The 23,761-nt window shown below is 45.0% G+C and overlaps 1 protein-coding gene across 7 annotated transcripts in view; it reads right to left on the bottom strand.

Annotated features, from left to right (window-relative positions):
• The window catches only part of SLC4A11 (solute carrier family 4 member 11), a 130,006-nt gene that overhangs the window by 55,654 nt on the left and 50,591 nt on the right, over window positions 1-23,761 (bottom strand). For 6 of the 7 annotated variants that reach the window (XM_046941161.1, XM_040700098.2, XM_025150090.3 and 3 more), the window contains exons 2-3: window positions 18,224-18,274; window positions 7,420-7,572 (exon numbers count right to left, since the gene is read on the bottom strand). In XM_046941161.1, coding sequence (XP_046797117.1) covers window positions 7,420-7,572; window positions 18,224-18,274 — 204 coding nt within the window. Of the gene's footprint in view, window positions 1-7,419; window positions 7,573-7,652; window positions 7,893-18,223; window positions 18,275-23,761 lie in introns of those variants that run through there. The other variant, XM_040700097.2, reaches the window with a different exon arrangement.

The raw sequence follows: 23,761 nt of genomic DNA on the forward strand, positions 1-23,761 counted from the left end.
CCCTGTAACTTGAAGCAATTCCACCCTGGCTGCCTTTATATAATATTACTGATAGTGACAGACAAATGAAGCCTAATTGCTTTTTTTAGCCTCTCTTACATAATGACATTTATGCAAAGGCATCCCTAAAAACAAACCCATGGGAGCCTTATACCAAAGTTTAAGGCTATTCACATTGTCTTGACATGGTAGATGCCTCTCCTTGAAGACACCTAAGGTCAGGCAGGACAGGGCTCTGAGCACCTGATGGAGCTGTAGGTGTCCCTGTTCATTGCAGGGGAGTTGGACTAGATAGCCTTTAAGGGTCCCTTCCAACTCAAACAATTAACTCTATGATCTCCTTTCTGTTTCTTTCTTTCATAGGTCCCCAGTGCTGCCCTTAACACCTGAAGAGACCTAAAGCCACTGGATCAAAGTAGCACTACAGGAGATACTTGCAGTATCTTTTCTTTGGAAGGTAGGAAAGCAAATCAGAAATCAAGAATGTTTTGGCTGTAGAGGTGTCAGCATACGTTATTTTGGACCTATGTGCAGCATATCTGGGTGAGCAGGCTAATAAATGACAGCAGAATACTATATTAGCGTTTTTATAGTCTTAAAAAGAAATACAAGGATCTGATGTAAGTGGAAGTACTTGAGCATGGATTGTTCTGTTTTATAAATGAAAAATTTTGTCTAGGTATTGGTGATTTCTCCTGGGCCCTAAAGCTTCAACTACTTGCGTTGAACAATACTGCAAGCAGCAAAAACTCTTGCTTTTACAATTTCTTGCCTTTAAAACAAAATTAAATCCCATCAACACATGTCACGAGAAGAGCTCATTAGCAGGAGCAGAGGTACCACTTGCTCCTTGCTGGCAGCAAGGTATTGCACAGGCAGGATCTCAAGGGGATCCTTCGCTGTTCTACAGTAACTGTGCTGAGCCTGGCCTCATTCCCATCAGACCTGAATGATTTTGGTTGGATATAAACATTTGATAATTGTGTCTCAACCATCCCATATTCCCAAGATAGGGCAGAGGGCTAAGGTGCAAAAGAAAGCCAAATGTCAGCTGAGTTCATCCCTCCAGCTGACAACCAGGTTAAGGGCAGGTGGCAATAAGAAACCAGCTGCCAGTCTCTGGTTCAGAGAGGGTGGGGAGGAAATCCTCACCTGAACACTTCTCAGCACAGGCATTGAAACAGCCGACCATTGCTTTGAACTCCTCTGTGGTCATTGCAGAAAGGTTGGAAAAAGGCAGCACAGAGGCATCTTGCACAGACAGGACAATAGAGTTGAGTACTATGGTATTCATCACACCTCCTAACTCATAGAATGGCCTGGGTTGAAAAGGACCACAATGATCACCTGGTTTCAACCCCCCCGGCTATGTGCAGGGTTGCCAACCACCAGACCAGGCTGCCCAGAGCCACATCCAGCCTGGCCTTGAATGCTTCCAGGGATGGGGCATCCACAACCTCCTTGGACAACAATACATTCCAACATGCACACACCACAAAAGTGAATTTTCAACAACAACAAAAAGAAAAAGCTACAATAGTTTTTGTGATTAAATTAGAAGGGGGGGGGGGGGGAGGGGAAGCTCATTCCTGTGCCAACTGGAAGGATAAAACACTCCAAATTTTTGGGAAGCTGTCCCAAAGCAAAGGACCCAAAAAGGTGATGGCTGCCTTTGTGCAGAGCCGCCCACACTCCCACCCCCGCCTCCCTCAGCTTTGTGAGTGCTGCTTTGAAAACACCCCAGCCAGGAAATTGGGAAGGAGGCCATCCTTCCCCCCCCCCAACACAATCAGTGCATCCACTTTCCATTAGAGTATAGGAAGCTTCAGGAGTCCAACATCCCACCCTGACATCAAACTGCTAAAACAGGAGTTATCAGATGGAACGCGTGGGTCAGCATTGTGCCTCGAGACATAAAAAGGACCTTGGTATTAATGTGAGGAAATGTGACTATTGTGTGCAGAATGATACCCATTCAGGCCCAGACCACTTGTCTCTGGACGCTACTCTCCCTGGAATATCCTTGGCGCCAGCATCCAGTGTTTCTCCTCATCCCTTTTAGGAAGAAAAGCCATCTCTGCAGGGGCCAGCCATGAGCTGGAGCCCCGTGTTTTGCAGGGAGCAGCAGTGCACGTGCGTGCCTCCGGAGCGTGTTACAGGAAACCGTTCATTCCCCGTATCTAGGAATGATCAATTGTCCAGAGGGTGGAACAGGCTTTCATTCCTCGTGAAGCGTAAAGTGCGTTCCGCTATTTACCCCCCATTCCTACTCTAACAAAGCCACATCCTGCCTCCCCCATTGGCTTTGGGCTGCCAGCAGGATTTTGCCTTCCCCTCACAATCCCCCAGCCCCAAAAAATGCTCCAGGCACCTCTCTGCAGCCAAAGCCACTGATACAGACACCAGCTGCAAGCAGAAATGCATGGTACAAAAGCTGAGCAACTACAGCTCCACCCACCCCTTACAAACAGGGAAACACTACAAACCCATCTACAACAGTCCAGTAAAGGGAAGGCAGGGGGGTAAACCAAGATGTGAAAAACAAGATTTCAATCACAAAGCTATTTGCCTAGATGGTTAAAGAGACCTGCCAAGCAGGTGAGAGTGCCACAACTGCCTGCAATGCCATCTCCCCACACAACATGCAGACCCACTGCAACGTCAGACTTGAGCTACCCGCACACGTCAACCTTCAGAGCCCATCTAAACCAAACTGCTGTACTAATTTGTGGGGATTTATTTCCCAGGGTGCTGCAGATGAAGCTGGAAGAAAGCAGTTGAGCCTCTGAGTCCGACGTTTTGGCAGCAGGTTGAAACAATACCTGCAGACCCAGTTCCAGGGGAACTGAGGTATAAATTTACATGTAAAATACACAAAGACTGCAATGCAATTCAAAGACTTCAATGCAATTCTAGATAGCACTATGACAGAAGCCTTAGCACGCTTCTAGGGGAGACAATAGGCAAGGAGCCACAGAACCACACAAGGGTGCCTGCAAGACAATACACAGCTAGCCTGGCAGGTACTTCACAAGTTGGCCTTGATGCTCCTCACAGATCCTTTCCAACTCAGGGTATTCTATGACTCTATGAAATATCCATGGCTCGTAACACATGGATCTGGAGAGAAAAATTTCCCCATTGCATACTGACTCATTGATGCTCCCCATCCTCTCTGGTACCAATTCTCAGCTGGAGCACCAAGCTTGATTTTCTCTGATACTTGATTTTACCTCTGACACTGCTGTGGAGATTCCTTACCCAGAACAGGAATGGCAGGGAAGAACAACTTCATTCAGTGCAGGACCTCAGCACCAATTCCTGCCAAAAATGCACATGATGGGGTACAGACCTACCATTAGGGAAAATTTCTCTTCCAAAAGAGTGGTAATGCACAGGTACAGGTTGCCCATGGAAGTGTTGGGGTCACCACCCCTGGAGGCATTGAAGAACTGTGGAGATGTGGCACTGAGGGACACAGTGGGCACGGCAGGATGGGTTGGGCTTGATGACCTCAGAGGTCTTTTCCAACCTTAATGATTCTATGATTTTACTGTACACCTTCACTGCTACCTCAGTCAGATCACGTCTCAGTCTCTTTATAAACCATCCTGACCTTTGCTCAGAAATGCAGATTTGAGACACTGAGTTATCCAGCATCAGAGAACAACCCACCTTCATGGTGGTGCTACCAATACTGGAGTTGGACTCTATCCTTATGAGCCCCTTCCAACTCTGGATATCTTATAATTCTACATTTGCTGAAAACAGATGTCTTATCACCAAAACGCAAGCTGAAAGACTCAGAGACAGGAGAGAATAAGATAAGTTTTTATTGGCTTCCACAAGGAAGCAATAAAACACCCAGGATAAAGGACCCAAGTGTCAAGACTGAGAAGCATTTTAGTGCCTGTGCATCTGCACTGGTTTGGGCTCAACATTCAATGCAACAACAGCCAGTATTAACTAAGAATGAGACAGGCAATACCTTGAGCCCTAGATTTCTTCAGGTTATCCTGTATTAAACACATCTGTGCATGCAGCCCAGCATTTCATGACAATGGTTAATTGTCAGGGTTTTATGGGCTGTGCTACATTTTGTTGGCTCAGTGCTTAATCCCACACAGAGGTCTTTTTAAAAACAGAATTACGGTAAAGTGCATCCAATTATGCTTGCAGCAAGCTGTACATCCATCATACCAAGATCAACAGCTCGACAGGACGCTGGAAGAGCTGTTACCATGCCTGCAATTTGATTTAACATTACCTACCAGCACCCAGCCCCTGGGGTACCAACTCATCCTCCCTGCAGGGGGCATTTTTGGATTGTTGGACCAATGCTACGCTAAGGTAGGCGGAAACCTTGCAGCTTGCCATAAGATCTCCAACAAAAGAGAATCTGGATACCACCTTCAGCTAAGAGAGCAAACTGCAATGACCAGAAGAGGCATTCAGAAGCTCACAGATATTTGAGTCCCCTTAAAAGTTTTCCTGCCAGAGATTATGCAACTATGCTTTCAGTAGGGTGTGCAAACACTAGGGACCAAACCAACACAGACAGTGCTAGAGATCTCTCTACAGATGGTCTTCAGTGGTCTGTGTGGCACAAAAGGATAATACCAAGCTCCTTAGCACAAATTGGAAGAAAATCTTCTTAAAGGGATCAGGCATTGGCACAGGCTGCCCAGGGAGGTGGTGTAGTCACCACCCCCTGGAAGTGTTCAAGAACTACAGAGATGTGGCACTTAAGAACATGGTGGGGTGGACGTGATGATCATGGAGGCCTTCTCCAACCTTAATGATTCTACATGAAAGAGGCCTTTAGACTCAAGGGCTTCACCCACCCAGCTTGAAGAAAGCAAGAAAACAAGATGAGGATGAAAAGATATCATTCCCACATTCACTTTTCACTCTGTTTAAAGAACATCAGAATCTTTGGTGCATGAGCTCATTTTGGAGTTGGAAATGAGCTGTGTAGGGGAGGGTCTTGCATTGTGTGGAGAAAACCTAACACTTTCCTCCCTCCATAAAGCTGGAAGTAAGTGCTATAAACGCACAGCATTCATGGGTTAGGGATTCAAAGCACAGATACAGAACAAAGTAACCAGAGAGCAGCAGCAATGCAAGGGAATTTCTGAACCTCTCCCCTCCCTTTCGGAGTTAAGCAAGGAGCATTACGTGCAGAAATACCTTGGTCATGGCATAGTTAAATTTAATTTCTGGGAAGAACTTAGATTGAAAACAAGGCTTGTTTCCCCATTGCAATCCCTCCTCCCCTAGAATTTCACACGCTGCTTTCACAAGTCAAGGTGTTCCCCAGAAGCTCTTCTTTCAAGCACACAAGAAGTCAGCCATGCCTCCACATCCAGAGACTGATTTGGTATATATGAAAAATCAACTCTGGAAGATGCTTCAACGAAAGCGCCTTTGATGAAGAGCTGACAGCCTAGACAAATTAAACACATGGATTCTGAGGACCCCTATCCTTGACAATCACTAAAGAATCTGGATTTTTGATACCTTGGTCACTATCAAACAAAAAAAAAAGGCTCACACTACACCTTTCCTTCTTAAAGCCTGGCTTTAAGATCTCCACCCTTGTGTTTGGAAAGGAGACTCCATCTCAAAGTCCATTTTTTCCCTAAGCATCCCAAACAGCTGAAGAAAAAGGATACAACTAATTCCATCACAAATATCACTGCTTGAGGCAAATATGCAACTTTTTTTTGTCCTCTTTTGAATGGAAGGGAAAACATTTACAAAAAGCCCAGGAGGACACAAGGAAAGTCGAACTTCTTCACATGCAGAAGAATCCACAGCACGTACATTCCTTATCCCCAAACAACACAACCCAAGGCATCAAGTCCAGACTCATCACAGCACAGTGGTTCACTTTAAGTCTTTCAATTAAGATGGCATTTGGAAAATTGCAGGCTTGAAAATTGCTAGATATTATCCTTAAGTCACCGCTCAGATTCAGTACAGCAGATTGGTGTAGTCAGGAAGAGGTCTGCACCACACCACATGTTTACTGCATCAACATCTCCACCAGCAAGTGCACTCTGTAGATCTATCAGGATTTGTATCTACTATGAAAGCCAGGTTTGCTACCTCATCTTCTTTATCACTTGCACATGCATTGTAGACTTTAAATCATGTGATAGGGCAAAAGCACAGAGGGTGGAAGTCCCAGGGTAGTGCTGCACTGTTCATTTGGCACCAATGCCAACAAACACCATACCGCAGACACTCCTCCCCTACACAAAGCTGTCCTATAGCAGGCACAAATGTTGAAGATGATTTAGGGGAATTTGGCACTTGGGGCCAAAATTCCTAGGAGCAGGTCACTATGTTTACAAACAGAGCCTGGCACATTACAGTATTTCAACCCACTGGGGACATACTGAGGATCATTTAAATGCAACACTGGATGCCCACACACAATTGGTGCTTTTTGTTTTCACTGATCAACCAGCCAATTTCTCAACAAATTGTCTCCTAACTACAGCCAAAAGCAACCAAGCTTCACCAACACCATGTTGTCCTGTGGCTTGCACCTTCCCTAGGAGCCAAGGGCAGGGACCAACCTCACTCAATACACTTATCACAACAAAACACAACTCATGGCTGCAGCCCTGGATTCACATGCTCAACAAGGCAAGGCAAATAGGAACATCCATTATATTTGCTGATGCAAAGCTATGTTTGCAAGAGGGGATTCTCCTGCTTTACACTGCAGGCACCTGACCTCTATCAGAAGTACCTAGCAGGTGGTTTTCCCCCTTATTTTCACTATATGCCTCAGGGCAGCAGGTGTGGGGATAGACTGCAGCCAGCACAGTTAAATCCAGGAGGCATGTGCAACACCAAAAGCCCCTCTGCACTCTTGCTTTTTTTAAACCAGCAGCTGCTGGAGAGCAGAGACTGACCTGAAATCACCCCTAGCAGATTAAATTAATGTAAAACACACAAAAAAAATTCACACACACGATCAGGTTTTAGAAGTCTCAGAATGACACTGAAATTACTTAGAGACAGTATGTACACCGAAAAGCAAATTAATATCTCACTAGAAAGCATCTCTCCACCAGTGACCAGCCTGCTACTGCTTTTGCTTCCGCAAAACCCCAAGCTCCAAACTCAGAACCACGTCCCTCCAGGCCTGCCCCAGGCTTTGGGCCGTGTTTTGTTTCTAAGAAGCAACATCTTAATTTTGCAGAGGTGGTTGCAAAGTCACTGAGCCCAACACTGTGCAGTACGGCCCAGGTGGCTGCACTGGGAAAGCACTTGGTATTTTGGGAGAAAGGGAAGGGAAGGATGATGCAGATGGCTTGAGACCAGCTCAGCAGCCAGTTTTTAGTGGGTTCCCTGCTCAGAGAGGAGGAACTGCTTTTGTCCCCCCCGAGCTCCACCACTCACCAGCAGTGTTGGGTGGCACCTCCAGGTTGACGTTGACGAAAAACCGGATGCTGTCCCCCGAAACGATGGAGGAGTTCACGGCGTCGAAGAGCTCTTCTCCCCCCGTCTCCTCCTTGGCCTCGCAGCCATCGTCCGTGTCACACTTGAGGTACCCTGCCAACGAGAGGGGCATGCAGTTACAACCGTGCCAGGAGCTGTGCTGGGCCCACAGCCACATGGGCACACATACGAACCCATGGCTGCCGATAAAGGCTGAAGGTGCGCAGCCTTCATGGCCCCACAGCCTTGCAAGGGCCTTCTCCGTGTCCTTATGGGGCAGCTGCCACAGGGAAGAGATAATGGGCTCCCACATGGATCCCCAGAGCAGGCAGCAGGGCCTGTGTCCAACACGGCCGCCCCACAGTCCGGCCACATGCTTGTGGCCTGCATTGGGTGCAGGAGGGTGGGATCTCTGGCACCAAGCTGTGTCACCAACGGCCTAACGGCACCAACTGAACCTCCCTGCAGCTCTGCAGCAGAGCCTGGAGGAGGGAGGGCTCAGATTTTAGGACCCCATTGGTGGAACTGACACACAATGCATCTCCAGGTGCACCACTGAGCAGCTGCGTCTCCTCACAAGGATGTGGAATAGCTAAGGCCCTGCCTGCAGCAACCCAGGCCTGCACCAAATCAACACCAAGCAACAGCTCCCCCAGATCGAAAAATCTGGATGAAAGCTCGGCCTGCAGACCCCAAACATTTGTCTTTTCCAGCTGTGCCACTGCCCTAACCCAAGGTGTTCACCCACCCCATGCATGGCACAGCAATCGCTGTGCTGCCAATCCAGCAGTTTTAAACCAAGGAAAAACAGTGGTTTCCAAGGAGATGCAGATGGACAGACTTGGAGCTCCCCACAGAGTTGAGCAGCAGGGCATAGGAGAGGGCAGCACAGAGGAAGAGAGACAAGTTTCTTAATTACAACAGACAACTCCTCACCCTTCTGTAACATTTTAATTAGAGTTTAACCTAGTTGCATTCAGCAGCAAAGCTGGTTTGCTGTGATGCTTTCTTGCAGAGCAGCTGGAGGATGCTTGTGGTGTGCTCTAATTTTGTTCCATTAGAAGAATTAGTGACATTACAGAGTGTCACTTTTATTATTATTATTTTTTAACACATTGCTAGGATTATTCAGCAGCTCCTACCAAATCTTTGATGCCTAATTTGAAGCAGGAAGGATATATTTCATTAGCTTGCTTAGGGCACTGTTGCAGAATGAAGAGGGTGAGATTCAAGACAGAAGATTGAACGGAAACTCTCAAATATTGATGGCTTTTAAAAAACAAATAGGAATGCAGCAGCACCAAGAGAAGCAGAAAAAAGCAGTGCATGCAGTCTTGCAGGGATCTCAAGCCAACATCTCAGCACTGCAAAAAAAACCACTGTGAGCAACGGAAGCCACAAACAGGAACTCTGCAAGGCAGGACAAGAGCTGCAGCCCTTCCTGCTGCAAGCTGCATGCCAGCACGCTCCTCGTGAGTGCTTAGCATCTCCCAGGAAGGACTTCAAGGGCACAAGGGGCTCAACAAGCTCTCATACAGCTTCTTATTTGCTTATCTGAGGTGTGGGATGCCAAATGAACTCAGCCCTCCCTCACCACCTTTGTCTCAATGACTGGAGAAAAACTGACCCATCCAAACTGCTTTGAAGGCTTTAAGAAATATCCAAGCTCCTGCTGTCTCCTTTCAGCTCATCAGACAGCCAGCACTGTGCACCAAGTGCAGTTCTCTGCTGCTGCTGGTGCTTAGGCAGCTGTTTGCATCCCTGTTGCCCAAAACAGCCAGAAGAAATGGGGATGATGAGAGCACAGAAGATACTTTGGCATCACAGCCACCACCAGGCATGAAATAGGGCTGGCAGATGTGCCAGGACCAAGGGCCCATGCCCTAGAAGGACAGACATGGTGCCAGTGCTATAAACCCCTGTGCAAACACTTCAGTCCCAAGCAATATGCCAGACCTGGGGTTTGGCTCTTCATGGCTCTTCATACATGGTCACCATAACCTCTCCTCACCAATGCAAAGCCTTGTGCTCATTATTGGTCTTAACACCATCCTGATGCCAGGAGAGCTCAGGCAGCCCTACAAAGGAAAAAAAAACTAAAAGAAAGATAAAGTCAGCCCAGGGTAAGCCAAAAATCCATGATTCTAGCTTCTCCACCTCAACCACGTCCAGGACGGTAGCCCCAGGGAAGATGTCAAAACAGGTCTCACATCTCCATCCTTTATGCTGAGTGGGTCAGACAGAAGGTACATGAAGTGGGATTTAAGCACACAGCACATGGTTGACATTTTTTACCCTCTCAACCTGCATCCCAGTGCAATTAAAGCTCAGGTAGGAACAAGGCAGAAAAGCCTACAAATTTGCTTTCCAAGCCCAGAAAGCAGAGAAGGCTGGAAATGGGAGAGAAATGGTGCAGGAGCTGAAAGAAGGGCAAGGGTGGAGTAAGATCCCAGGGTTGGGCAGAGGTCAGCGAGGACTCTGGCAAGGGAAGCATCCTCAGTTCCTCCCTCCTTAGGGGAGGAAAGAGCAAAACAAAAGGCAGCCAAGCCGCATGTCCCTTGGGCAAGGGACGGACAAAACACACTGCTTGCAAATAACCCCAAACCTGGTCTGTACAGGAACTGCACCTCCCAGACAGGTGTCTGCTTTATCACTAAACCCGCTCCTGTTTTGAATCCAGCAGCTCGTTAAATCTGCCAGGTATTACAACGCAAGCAGCTTATGCCTGTTGAGTGCAGGACCACCTCAAGGTGTATGTGTGGCAGACGCACCTTCACTCCGAGGACAGCACAAAAGTTGTCTCCAGCCCTAGCAGCTGCTTTCTACCATCACCCCAAGGATCACCGTGTCACCCTACGTGACAGAGTCAATGCGTCAGACCCCTGAGCACAGCAAGTGCCACTTCAGCCTCAAATAGAGGTTGGAAGCACCACACCAAAGATCTTGCAGAGTCTGAGCCCAGAGTTGGGAATCGAGGTCAGGTTGCCTGTGAAGATCAATCAGCAGAGTCCCCCCCAAACACTGAAGAACCTGCAGTGAAGAAAATTCCCCTCAGCCCTTCAGGACTCATCTGATAAGGGACAGAAACAGAAAAGCATGAAAAAAGTAGTCAAAAACAGGTACCACACTGCAGGAACAAAATCCCCTCTTAACTGCAGGCATCCAGAACCAGCCTTGACCTTAAGACCCTCTATGCTTCAGCCCATTACCCACAATGTGAAAATAAGCCACTATCCCATTTCATGCAGGTTCTGGGAAGACAAATGCAGTTTTTCCTCACCATTCTCCTCTAAATCACTAAATCATCATCCTACTCCCTGTAAACCATGTCTAGCTCAGATCTGACTTCTTCCACCTCAATATCCATCCCAGTCCTTCTCCTTACTCCCATCAATTTTGTCAGAGCTACTCCAGTCCTGCTGCTATCAACTACCCAAACATAGACAATGTGATTGCACTGCAGCTTTTTTATTAGTATTATTTTCTTTTAAGCTGGTTTGTGAGAACCCTGAGCTCTGACTGGGAGAGCAATGAATTGGCCTGCAACCATTGGAGGTGGCAGTATCTCTCCTGCTGATGTGTTAGTAGCACCTGGCAGCTGTAGTAATAAAATCAGGAACAGTTATCAGGAAGTACAACTTCATCCCCATATATGCTCCCTAGAAAGGGCTACAGACTCCAAGGAAGCAAGGTCTTATAAAACCTTCCAGGAAACAAATACAGCTATTTTCCTAATAACATCCCAGGCTGGATGTGGCTCGGGGCAGCCTGGTCTGGTGGTTGGCAACCCTGCCCACAGCAGGGGGGTTTAAACTAGATGATCTTTGAAGTCCTTTTCAACCAGCATGAGTTTAGGAGCGCACATTCATCCACCCACTATGCTTCAGTTTAGATACTTTGCTTTCCTGTGCTATGCATCCACATAGCTGGATCAGCAGAGTGAAATAGGAAGATGAGGATCAAAGCTTATCAGTAGTTACTAACTTCTGGCAAATCCCTGCAAAAATTGCAGCCTTTGTTTTTTGAAGTGTCACATAATGTTAACACTATGAATACTTAAAGCAGTCTCTTGGAAACCGAGATCTCACCCTCAACTTCCAAGGGTAGTCAAAGCTAGAAGTCTGGAAAAACAAAGGAAGCATTCCCACCTACAGCACCTGCTTTGCACAGCAATGCCAATTCCTCCATCCAAATCCATGCCCCAGCTCCCTGCTCTTTCTCCTAAATGGTAGTGCCCCCCTCTCCTGAAATTTCTTAAAGCCAGAAAGGTAAGTTGCATTAGAAGAGATCTTTTGAGCTCAGAGTTGGCAACTCAACAAGATCAGCTCATCACATTTAAGAAAACAGATGATTTTTAATCAAACTTCTAGGCACAGATGGTAGCTAGTTGTAGGACAGTCATTCTTCCAATGCAGCATTGGTCACCTCACCAGAATATCAATAACAATACGCACTGCTCTTCTGTCAGATTCAGCCAGACATTTCACCCTGGGAAATGCAAAGGCTTTCCTTCCAGCTTCACTGCTTTGGATGTTTTTTGTCACCAATATAAACCCGTTCCAAACTGAAATCAAATGGTTTGCCTCCCTCTTTGCATTTCAAGCCATGCACTTCATATAAGCCAAACACGCACAGCTCTGCCACAGTTAAGATTCAGAGAATCATTAAGGTTGGAAATGACCACTAAGATCACCAAGTCCAACCATCAACCAACCCATCACCACCACACCCACTAAGCCACATCCTTCAAATCAAGCATAGGAGTTTACAGGTTCTTGTTTGGAAAGAGTCTAGAAACGGACCCACTTTCTCAAAAGGAAACTCAGATTAATTGTGAGATTAATTATGGCAAGATTAACAGGAACAGTAATAATATATGTCCTACAGCTTCTAAAAGTAAGGGGACATGGAATCATAGAAAGGTTAGGGTTGGAAGGAACCTTTAAGATCATCTAGTTCCAACCCCCCTGCTATAGGGCAGGGACACCTCCCACTAGACCAAGTTGGTCACAAAGACACCAACTGGGATATGGGCATTAACCATATCTACCAACAAACTAGTTCTGATGCAGGCATTTAAAACAAGTCACTTCATCTAATTCTTCCAATCCTGGGGATTTTCAGCTTGCTTTAACCAACAACAGGCATTCATTTTCAAGAAGAGCACAAGGCTTTAATTAGCCTAAAGCAACCCACCCTGAGCTGCAAGTTAGAGTGCTTGCTTTGTTTCCTGAGCACTGCAGGCTTGTAGATTCATTGCATCTCAGAAAACACCCAAAGTCCCCTTTGTTAAGTGCAAAAGTAAACACAATAATGGAGCCTCCACCTCCGTACTGACCTTTACACGCTGCACAAAAATGGGGGCTTGTTGCCTCCAGAAGGCAAATAACCTTACACTTGGTTAACATTGGCAGGGATAAAGTAATCAAGGGATGCAGGAGATGGCTAGAAGCACTTTGCACAAGCATTACCAGTTCTCCAGAAACAAGAATTGAAATAGCATTCTGCACACAGACACAAAAATGCTAACCAGGGTGAGCTTCTGGTGACACATCATGCTGATTTAGAATCATAGAATCCTTAGAGTTGGAAGGGACCTTTAAAGGTCACCTAGTTCAATTCCCCCGCAATGAAAAGGGATATGCACAGCTAAATCAGTGCAATTACTTAGCGCAAAGTCATTTGAGACAGAAGAGCAATTGTATGGATAGAAGAGCAGGTTTTCAGGTAAATGTTTGCCTACATCTTCCTGCTGAGGTCAATCTTCAAAGCCATTTTGGTTTGGTGGTTGGTTTTGCCTGTGTGATTTAGTAACTCAAGTCTGAAAAGCAGTCATGAAAAAAATTCCTTCTTCCTAACAAATAGTTTTATGTCAGACAAGAAAAAAATAGTGCTGCAGCCATAGAACGCCACTCTCCAAAGGCTGCTAGCAAGTCACATTATGCAAGGCTCTCTCTTAAAATTAAAATTTTAAGCCACACTGATTAAACAAAGTAGTTCTGCATACAGCTGGATGCCTGCTAGAACATTAAGCTTTTTCTCTGGTTCACAGTTGAGAGATCCCCTGGCAAAGCTCACTATTTTCAGCCTAGGGAGGTGTACCCACCCTGTGGCAGGCAGCCACGTGAAAAGGTTCTGCCAACCCAGAGCTGTCCATAGGCCATGATGTTGGACTGCTTAAGGCTTGCTGGCAACAAATTGGCTAGAAGGGTCCAGATCCGACTCCTGTGCTTGTGTAAGGAGATCTCCTTTATTACACTGAATGCTTTTTTTTGCTACCACAGGCATACAGAATCACAGAATCATTAAGGTTGGAAAAGACCTTTAAGTTCCTCAAGTCCACCCCGAACCCATCCCTACAATGCCCCTCAGTACCACACCTCCATGTTTCTCGATATGCTACACTCTGTACTCTAGCTTCCCAGTGCCTCCAGCATGGACTTGGGAGGAGAAAGACATTTTCTCTATATACACTGCTTGGAGAAGAGCTATAGAATAGCTGTGCTCAAGGAGGTTTGGCTTTTTTTGTTTTTGAGCAGACATGATTCTTGATCCCAACCAAACTGGGTGAATGTGAAATTAACTCAACGCACTACAAAAGTAGAGATGCCCCACTAGGGAATACATTCAAAACATTTCAAAGCATTTGAATGAGCACTCTAGGTCATCTTTGTCAGCTTGCTTTTCAGAAACACTGGAAGGTCATGTTGACTTCTCTAGATCATTTACATGGGATTTAGAGAGTGTCTTCCAACTCCATTCCCTCTACAGGCAGAGATTGAGAGACAGAAGAGCTGGGGAAGTGTTGATGCTTCTTGGCTCTAGAGCAACTATTAGGATCCCAACAGGTACAGGTTTGTGGTCTTTTGTAGTAATGGCCCCATGCTATGTAGACATCAACCCATTACGCCTAAGCTTCTAGAGTGCTTCAAGACCACAGACTGAACCACAATTTCCTCAGGTAAAAGTAACAACAAGGTAGGTGTCTAGCAGGCGAGTCACTAGACAAGACCCTGCATCTTCCACATAATAAATACCTCCACTACTGGCCAGCCATAATTTCTCACTTCCCCACTTCCAACCCTATTTCAAGTCTGTCTTTTGTCATGAAGAGCCAGATGGAAGTATAAACTTTCCCCTGCCTCTTCAGTAATAATTCATAACAGAACTGAAAGAACAGATCTGCTACAGAAAACACCCAGGCACTTTTGAATTAATTCCAGTATTGTATTTTGCAGCCAGATTTCGAGGAAACGTTGTGAATAATCCAAGTAATTCAGTGGGGCTTTATTATGTTTTGGTTTTTTTTTGTTTTTAAAAACACAGCAACACGTGGAATTTCAGTTCTATATCAGAACCCACAGAAATCAGGAATGCTTGTTTTATTCTATGCCTCCTGATAGACAGTTCTTAAAAGCATCTGCAAGAGATCCTCCCAGTCTCTCCACCCATAGGTAGCAGTAGCCCATCTCCTGCCCTTAAACTGAGCATCTCATCAGGAGAACCCATTGCAAAAGGATTTGTTTCACGAAGGCATTTAGATTAATCTCCTAGTTGGGCAAACAATCCCAAAACAAAGACAAATCTTAAAAATACACAAATGCACTACACATACTGAACTAACTGCAAGCTGAAAAACAAAAACAAGTAGATAAAATATATCCAAACATCCCAAGCCAGACAGGGGCCCTTCAGCACAACTGCAATTTATTCTGCCAGCAAAACCAATTAATAAGCCAGAGGAGACCAAAGCAGCGAGGGATTTGCTCTAGAAGACAAAATTTATGCTGCAATAGCTGTTGAGCCAGCTTTAAAACAATGCAGCAATTCAGATATCCCCCAGCACTACACTGGGGCTCCTTCCCCAGGATTTTGCACTAGAAAAACTTCGGTTTCATATCTTACTGGAGAAAGTTTTTGTGTCAATTAAAAAGCTCATCACACATTGGCAAACTTAATTGCTTGCAGCTCATACTGATGCCTTTAGAGCTAATCCACTCGTAGTGAACGCTAGATGCTCACCCTCCCCATTCCCTCATTATGTGGGCACAGGAGGTGGATGGCCAAGAAATAAGACAGTGCAGGGTTTGACAAGTCATTCTTGAAACTGATTGCTGAGCTGCATTTCATCAAGACTCCAATTATCTTTAAGTTTGGATTGGGTCTACAGTCATCTCATTAGTTACTTAAGTTTGCCAAGAAAACTCATTTGAGAAAACAACCTGAAGCGTCAAGTGACTTAAATGCACAGCCTGCATCAACACATCACCACACCATGCCAGATTTTTTGTTCTTTTTGTGTCAGAAAGGCTCCATTCAGACAACAGCACGAGTAGAAAACAGATTTTCAGCAAGACGCTGTTGTCAGAAGACAGCTACTAAATGTGATGAAACGTGAATCAAAAGCAGAACGTGGCCAACAACCACCACCATACCTGCTGTCACGCCACGTTCTCCATTATCAAAAGCTTCTAATTGGGCAGATATGAAATTATGTCCCATTTTTCCTCTTAACATTGCCACTACAGAGCAGCATCCCATTCGGTTCCTCTAGCAGTAGCTGAGAACTGGAGGATGGCATAAACCTGCAAATTATGCCCAAATGCATGGGCTCCCTTTGATCATCATTCCAGGCTATTTTTTCAAACAACAAAGAAGTTAAGCATATTAACACATACCAGGAGACCATAAAACCCCCCCGAGCTTTCAGAATAGCCGTATATCAGCATCCATTCAATGGAAATTCCTTCCTGGGCTTTCCTCAGCTCCTCGCTAATAAAGAGAGCTACAAGTTATTAAATACCACGCTAAGTTTCTATCCAGGGGAGTGTTACAAAGCACCATGTTGGTGCCACAGCAGCCATTACCCTCGCTACAACACCTTAAAAGCTGAGCTGTCAATTTTAGCTTATGCCTTAACATTGCTGCAGTTGTTATTTAGAACACAAGAGTAAGAAACATTAACTGGCAAGATAATCTTTGAATAGTGCCTAAGATTTGCCCTGCAACAAAAACATCCTTGCTAGAAAATATACAAAAAAAACCACGTGTGTATGGGAGATCTCATGAGGAGATAAGGAGAAAGATCAGCTGCACAAAGAGAAAGTATCAAGAGATGTTTCTCAACCATTGAGGGGGGAAAAAAGGGCGTTAAGTAAACCAAAGGAAGAGTTGATTTTGTTTTTGCTTTTTAGATGCATGTTTTTGTGGTTTGGGGTTTTTGCTTTAAAAAAAAATGATTAACTTTTTGTTCTTTGAAACTTTCAGGGTGGGGCAAGAGCATATGTTGGTCTCAATGCCAAGAGGCTGACCTAAACAAGTGGTGCCAAGAAGCAGCTAAATGATGACAGTTTGCAAACAAGCTGCTTCTGGACCAGGTTCAGGTTGGATATCAGGAAGCATTTCTTCTCCAAAGGAGTGGTAAGGCACTGCTGGCACAGCTGCCCAAAGAATGGTGGGGTTACCACCATCTGGAGGTGCTCCAGAACTGAATGTGGCACTGAGGGACGTGGTCAGTGGGCATGGTGGGATGGGTTGGGGTTGCACATCTTAGAGGTCTCTACCAGCCTTAGCAATCTGATGAATATAGCCATCTCTCTGCAACCTATGAGATGTGTTCTCTATGTATCCTGTGCAGAAACACAAGCCCTCAGTTAAACTACGGAGTGGAAGGTGACTGATCACCAAGCACTAAATTCTTTCTGAAGGTCAAGCACTGTTTTCTGCCCTTCTGTTACTCCATCCAGCTAGCAGAAAGGACCTCTTAGTAGAGCTGACAGTACTTGCTCCCAGTTTCATCCTTTTGCTCCTAGAGATTAGCTCCATATAGCACTTTCGGAGAAGGTGAGTGAGCCCAGAAAGTGCTGACAACAGTAATGCTGGATCTACTGCAGCTGCATAGCTGCATCTGGCACGTACTCTGCTTCCCCTTCGCAGATGTTAACGTGAAAGCCTGTCCCTGGAACAAGAAAAATGAGCCTTCTGACAGCTATAAGCATCTGCAGGCCTCACTAACAAGAGTATTTCAGTCCTTTGGCTTTCACCATTGGGAAATCCTGAATGCTTTGAGTTTCTAAGGGCAAGAAATCCCATGCCTTCAGAGAGCACATCCCACTGGGACTGGCCTTGGGTTGGTACCTCAAAGCCATCCCTCCTTAACAGCATTTCCCCAAAACCAGAAGAGAAATTGGAACTTCACTGCACTTCAAGTTCAGCTGTATGCAATTTCTGCCCTTCATCATTATAATGCCTTTCAGAGCTCAGCCACCTCTGCTATGGCAAATGATACAAGCTTACAAATGCCTCAACTTAATCTCAGTTCAAAGAAAAATCCTTGAGAGCATTTTGCACTGAAACATGCATTTGCTGAGGCCATCATGTTTGTTTGATGCTCTTGGCAGAATGTCTCCAAAGGGATCTGACACTTTTGCTTGATCTCCACTCCAAGAAGACTGAAATAAATACACTCACCAGACTGCAATAGAGAAGGCCATCCTAAAAGTACTGGGAAAACAAAGAGCCACCCTGAATAGTCAGTGCTGACAGCATGAAGGTGATTATTTACTAATTTGAATATCTAAAACATCTACAGGATATAGAAATGCAGAGTCACAGAGTCTGCTTCCAGTACTAGATTGCACAACCACCATGCAAGCCTGCATCCGCGTGCTCCTTAAGCTACATGAATTTTGTATCACCCGTTTCAAGTTCCTTGCTCCCCTTCCAATCAAGTGATACATCAATAAGTAAGTCAAATGATACTTGCCACTCTCTTCAAAGAAGTATCCATTCCTTGACATCGCTGCTGGTGGAGATTCTAAAAAGAGGGGGAAAAAAAGGGAAACACATGAATCATGGTGATGCTGGATGTCTTCACCTTATCGCTATGTTCACCGTAAACCCAAATTACAGCCCCAAAATACCACAGACAGATTTTCCTGAATGTGGCAACTTTAGGCTTTTGTTTATTCAGGTAAACGCTGAAGTCCATAACTCATGCAGTTGCAATTACTGCATGAAAACAGTTAGGCAGTCTCAGACAACTTGGACTGAAGTCACAAAATAGCAAGACTGAAGATCAGGACAAGCCTGACTGTATCAGAGCGACCTATTGAATCTGGACACACGTATATATATATATAAGCACAAAGAATAGATGCTAATTATCCATGAGGGTCCTTTTTAAAAAGAAACAGAAGGCCACAATGAAACCCAGTCTGTATCTTACATGTGAATAAAAGAGAACCAGTTCGATGTAGCAATAAATTCAGATGAGAGCAGGATTTCACATCTTATTCCACTGCTCCTAATCATTAGGACATCCCCAGAAAAGTCCTCGGTACTACTCAAAGACAAGGCACCAGAATTCTGCAGCCTTTGCAGCCACCAACATCTGCACTAAAGGGGTCTTGCAAGGACATCATAAGTGGGAGATGACACCAACCAAGAGCAAATCCGCACATGGAAGCACCACAACCAAATCCTGGCAATTCATTTTGTAACATGTTTTGCTTATTAGCAAGTTAGTCCTGCAATTACTGCTGGTAAACTGGGTGCCTAGCATGCAGAGAGATATTTCAACAGCATGGGAGCACTTGATACCAAGTCTGGTATTACAGTCTAGTCTGGTTGTTAGCAGTGTTCAACAATTCAGACTGTCAGCTGGAAATATCAACTTTTCCCTACAGGTGCATGCTGTTTTATAGCAAGTTAACAAAACTCTTTGTTCCAAGCCTTATGAGTCAACTGAGCAGTCCCTTGCTAAGCAACTCCTAGGTGCCACCTCATTGCATGTAGCTTCCCAGCCAAAATGCAATCAGAAAGAGGAATAGATCTGCTCCATCTTTCCCCACTTCATTAGGCTAATCAAACATTACCTACGCAAGCCTGAGATGAATTTGGGCCAACAAGGAAAGAGGTTTTGCCTGCTTTATTGTTCTACAGATTAGGCTTCCTGCTTTTCGAGGTATGAGACTATATTTCCCAAAGACCCTCTTTCTATCCCATAACTTCTAGCTTACACATTACGTGCATGATTTTTTTTTTCCCCTTTCCCTTTATTGTCACATTTTCAAGCAATATAATTCATCCTGGTCCACTGGGAGCCTTTGTGCACCAGGCAGACCCAAGTCACACCACTGACAACAGCATCTTCCAGCTCTACTGCTTGTTACAATTCAGCATGGCTCAGAACAGACAGCATGAGCTGCACAGTTCCAGGAGAGACACCCTGATGGTCGTTTAACATCACATACAAATCCGAGGGCAATTCAAATGTCTGGTTCAAGAGAGAAACACGATGTTCCAAGTTCATCCCAGAACAATGGGCTAGAGGAACAAACGCACCGTGGCCAAGGGGCACCCATTACACGAGTCAATTGTTTCCCTCCACCTGGAAGGGAAGGAGAAGATCCATCCAGGCTGATTAGCATGCTAATGATCAAAGGAAAGTTTTTTTTTTTTTGAAGAGGCTCTTATTGTGTAATGATTGCATTTACGTATTTCAAAGAAACAAACAAAGTATGCCTAGGCAGATAGATTACCCAAGGAAGAGAGGCCAGATTTCCCCCTGGGATAGTATATCAATTTCTCACGTCTATTATGGCTTCTAAGGGAGCCTGAAGCAATGTGTACACCCATCACTAGGCAGAAAGAGACACAGCTTGCTTTAGCTGAACACACCCATTTCTATGGGTCAGATAACACCCAATGAACAGGATTTCAGAGTCAGACACCTTCTTCCTTAGAAACAACTTCAACTGCAGCATTGCCTGGGTTGACACAGCCCCTTTACAGGAGTCTCTGGTCAGGTGGCTTCTTGGATTCAGAACAGAAAAGAGCATGGCTTGGGATTACTGAGGGCAGTGCCATTTTATTAGTTGGAACTCATTCCTCTGAGTCACAAATGAGCGATAGTCCTCCAGGCAACGCTCTCAGACAATTATTTTGAGGTGCTGTTTGTTCAGGTGAGTCATAAAACAGAGGTCTTAACCTTGTAATTAAAGATGCAATGGCAGATTTAGGAAAAGACATTGGGCGTTCACCCTACAATGTCCTGCCCCATTAATTTGCCATCTTCCTATTTAACACTGTCCTACAGCACCGATGGGATTTGGTCTTCAAAACAGTTGTGCCAGAGCCTTTTGACAAGTTGCTGCATCCTCCACGGAAGGGGTTATGTACACTGACATCAGTAACAGTATGGAACATGTCCAGGAGGCAAAAGGTGATAGGGGTGTTTACACAAGTCCAGACACTGCATGAAGCTATAGGACTAGATGAAAGGTCACCACATTCACAGAAGTGGAGGTAGGAAGGGTGAATTGAGGGCTACATTACCCGTATCTCAGAGCATCTAGAGACAGCAAGATACACTCAACTTTTTAACCACATGGAATGAAGGAGGCATTTGGGAAAGGAGGAATATCTTTATATATACCAAGCTCCCCACTTTGACCCTTCAAGCTGTTTGGCAAAACCAAAGTAGCATGCCATAAAAAGCTAGAGACCAAGGCCAGCTTGACTGTAGTTAAGTAGATGCACAGTAGCCATCAGAAAGGCAAACATATCAGCAAACTCCATATGCCTTCTCCTTTCACAAGGCTTATGGGAATTTAATTTCTGAGGTCTCAGCTCCTTAGTCATGTTTTGCTCAAGACTGGAGCAATGGGTTTGAGCTGTGCAGAACTGACAGTGAGGCTGTTATCTTTTCAGTGAGGCACATACCCACGTCCTGACACACAGAACTGCATTTCCTCTCCCCATCTCAACTCCATTCCTTGAAATTAAATAAGCTCAACCAAGAGGCCGTTATGAAACACCACTGTAATCAATGTATTTGCTTTGCTGAGGATAGCCTGGCCAGGGACAAGTCTCCAAGTACATTAGAGATCAACATTACAGTGCCCCAGGGTTTGCCTGGAGTTACAGAATTGTTTCCATGGAGTATAAAATCAGACCCTGCTTCTTTGCAGGCCAGAGGAACAGACCGTCTGGGCAGCACTTTGTTATTGATGCATGGGAGTTCTCTCCCCGCACCACTTCTATCAGATCCAAACCCATATTACTACTCTCCCGAGTTCTTCTTTAGATTTCAACAACTAAAATCCAAGCAAAACCACTTCAGCAAGACATAAGGCCAGTCTTCTAAAGACAAAGCTGGAACACATTACCCTGATGGGATAAAGGCACACAACACAGCAAGCTCCCTCTCACCCAGTACCTCCAAGGACAATCACGCTCTTCAATTTCTTTCCCCATCCAAAGGGGCAACAAGATGCCATCACCAATTACCTGCCAAAACCACGGAATACAGCTCTTTTGATAAATTAGCTGTTTTTAAGAGAGTTTATTCCAATAGCAACATTTCTACTGCCACCCCACCTAATTCCCCGACAAGGATGTCTATTAAGTATGACCCAATTGCACAGGCATCGAGGCACCACAGTCACTTCAGAGATAAGCCTTTGACTAGTACCTCATCTCTTTAAGAGCACTGAATTCAAAGGCAAAATAATTGAAGTGCTGCAAAGTGGAAAACAAGGCTTACTTCTCTAGACTCAGGGATACAAGCTTGGATTTCAAAAGTAAGCCACTGAGCGCCCTTTGACTTGAAGCCATTGCAGTGACTCAGAGGCACCAAGGGGGGAGATGAAGTTCACAGCACTTCCTAACAGGTAGGACGTTGAGTTTGATGTGGCATGAGGTGCTTGATCTTCAGACTAAGACGATCCACAGTGGGAAGCATCAGGCAAAAAGTGGGCGTGCTTCCTGATCTCCTGCATTCTTGCCATTGTTACATTTGCATTTAACAACAAAAACAGACAGAACCCTACTGTGCCATCTCCCATTATTAAATTCCTGTGGGAGATGCTTCTCAGATCTCTTAATAACCCATTTTATGTCTCTTGTTTTAAGGTTAGTAATAAGCTCTCTTAAGCCTTACAATATTAGTGGATTACAAATAAAAACACATTCTCTGGATACTTTGATAACTCAATTAAAACGTCCCGCTGCTGGCATCTTCCAAGTAAACAGCTCTCTGCAGCTCAAGCCTTGTATTGAAGCAAAAGGTAGCTCTAACAAGGTTATAGCATGGGTATTTCTACAAGTGGTACTACAGTCTTTGTGACCTCCTATATCCCACTTCTTACCACTTGCAATTGATCAAAACATTCACTTACTGTCTAAAGAGAATTAAAGAAAAGCAAATCATTTGAACAGACTTCTAGTTGTAACTTCTTGCTCAAGTGTTCAGCTGAAAAGCCTTCAGATCTTCCCAACTTTCTCTCCGGAGAAATTCCCAGTTCTCATATTAAACAACACTGAACAGCTTGGTTATCTGGAAACACATGCTCTGTCCATAAGACGCACAGCATTTCAGCTTTCAAGTGGTTTTGGGCCACTTCAACTGGAGCTTCACGAACAGCCTTGTCAGTGCTAAAAGCATGCATCGCTACCATGATGTAATCATCACGGTTGGAAAAGACCTTTAAGATCACCAACCCCAACCCATCCCCACTGACCAGATCCCTCAGTGCCACATCTCCAGAGTTCTTGAACTCCTCCAGGGACAGTGATTCCACCACTGCCCGGGCAGCCTGGCCCAATACCTGACTGCTCTTACTGAGAAGAAATGTTTCCTGATACCCAATCTGAATCCCCTCCCTCCCAACTTCATCGTGAGACACATCTTTCCTGTGCAGTGAGGTAGCTTGCAGTTGGTTGCCCCACCTCATACTGAGATCTGGAGCAAGGTCTGCTTTATTTAGGTGCATGGTGCCATTCAAAGCTTAGACCTGACAAGAAAACAAAGCTTTCCCTACACAGGGTTCCACTAAACCACTTATTTTAATATTAACTGCAAGCTCAATCATCATTCTTCAGTTCTGTCCACCCCCTCTACATATTAAAAGAATGACAGAAGAAGGGACTGCAGCTGCACAGGTGAACCGAGCTGCACCATCATCTGTGTGATTTGAAGAAGACAATTATTTTCACATGCCCACTAACTAAATTATACTACTTCCCTCCTCCACCTGAAGCCTGCAGAAAAATCAGAGGTGTAAGAAAAAAAACAAGAAAAAAAATCCCAAGAGAAACCTACAGGTTTTTAAAAAAAGATTATTTGGAGCACGGAGTGAAAGGAGCCTGCAGTTGGGAGCCTGAAAAATCTCTGTATGCAGCAAGAGCTCAACAGCAGCTAGGGGAAGGAAGCTTCAAACCTCTTTCATAACAACCGCATCACCACAGAGGAATAGAAAACAAGCTCAACAGGCTGCAAGTCTGATCACACCGACTCGCT

This window comes from Gallus gallus, chromosome 4 (assembly GCF_016699485.2).
Source record: "Gallus gallus isolate bGalGal1 chromosome 4, bGalGal1.mat.broiler.GRCg7b, whole genome shotgun sequence".
Classification (NCBI taxonomy): Eukaryota; Metazoa; Chordata; class Aves; order Galliformes; family Phasianidae; genus Gallus; species Gallus gallus.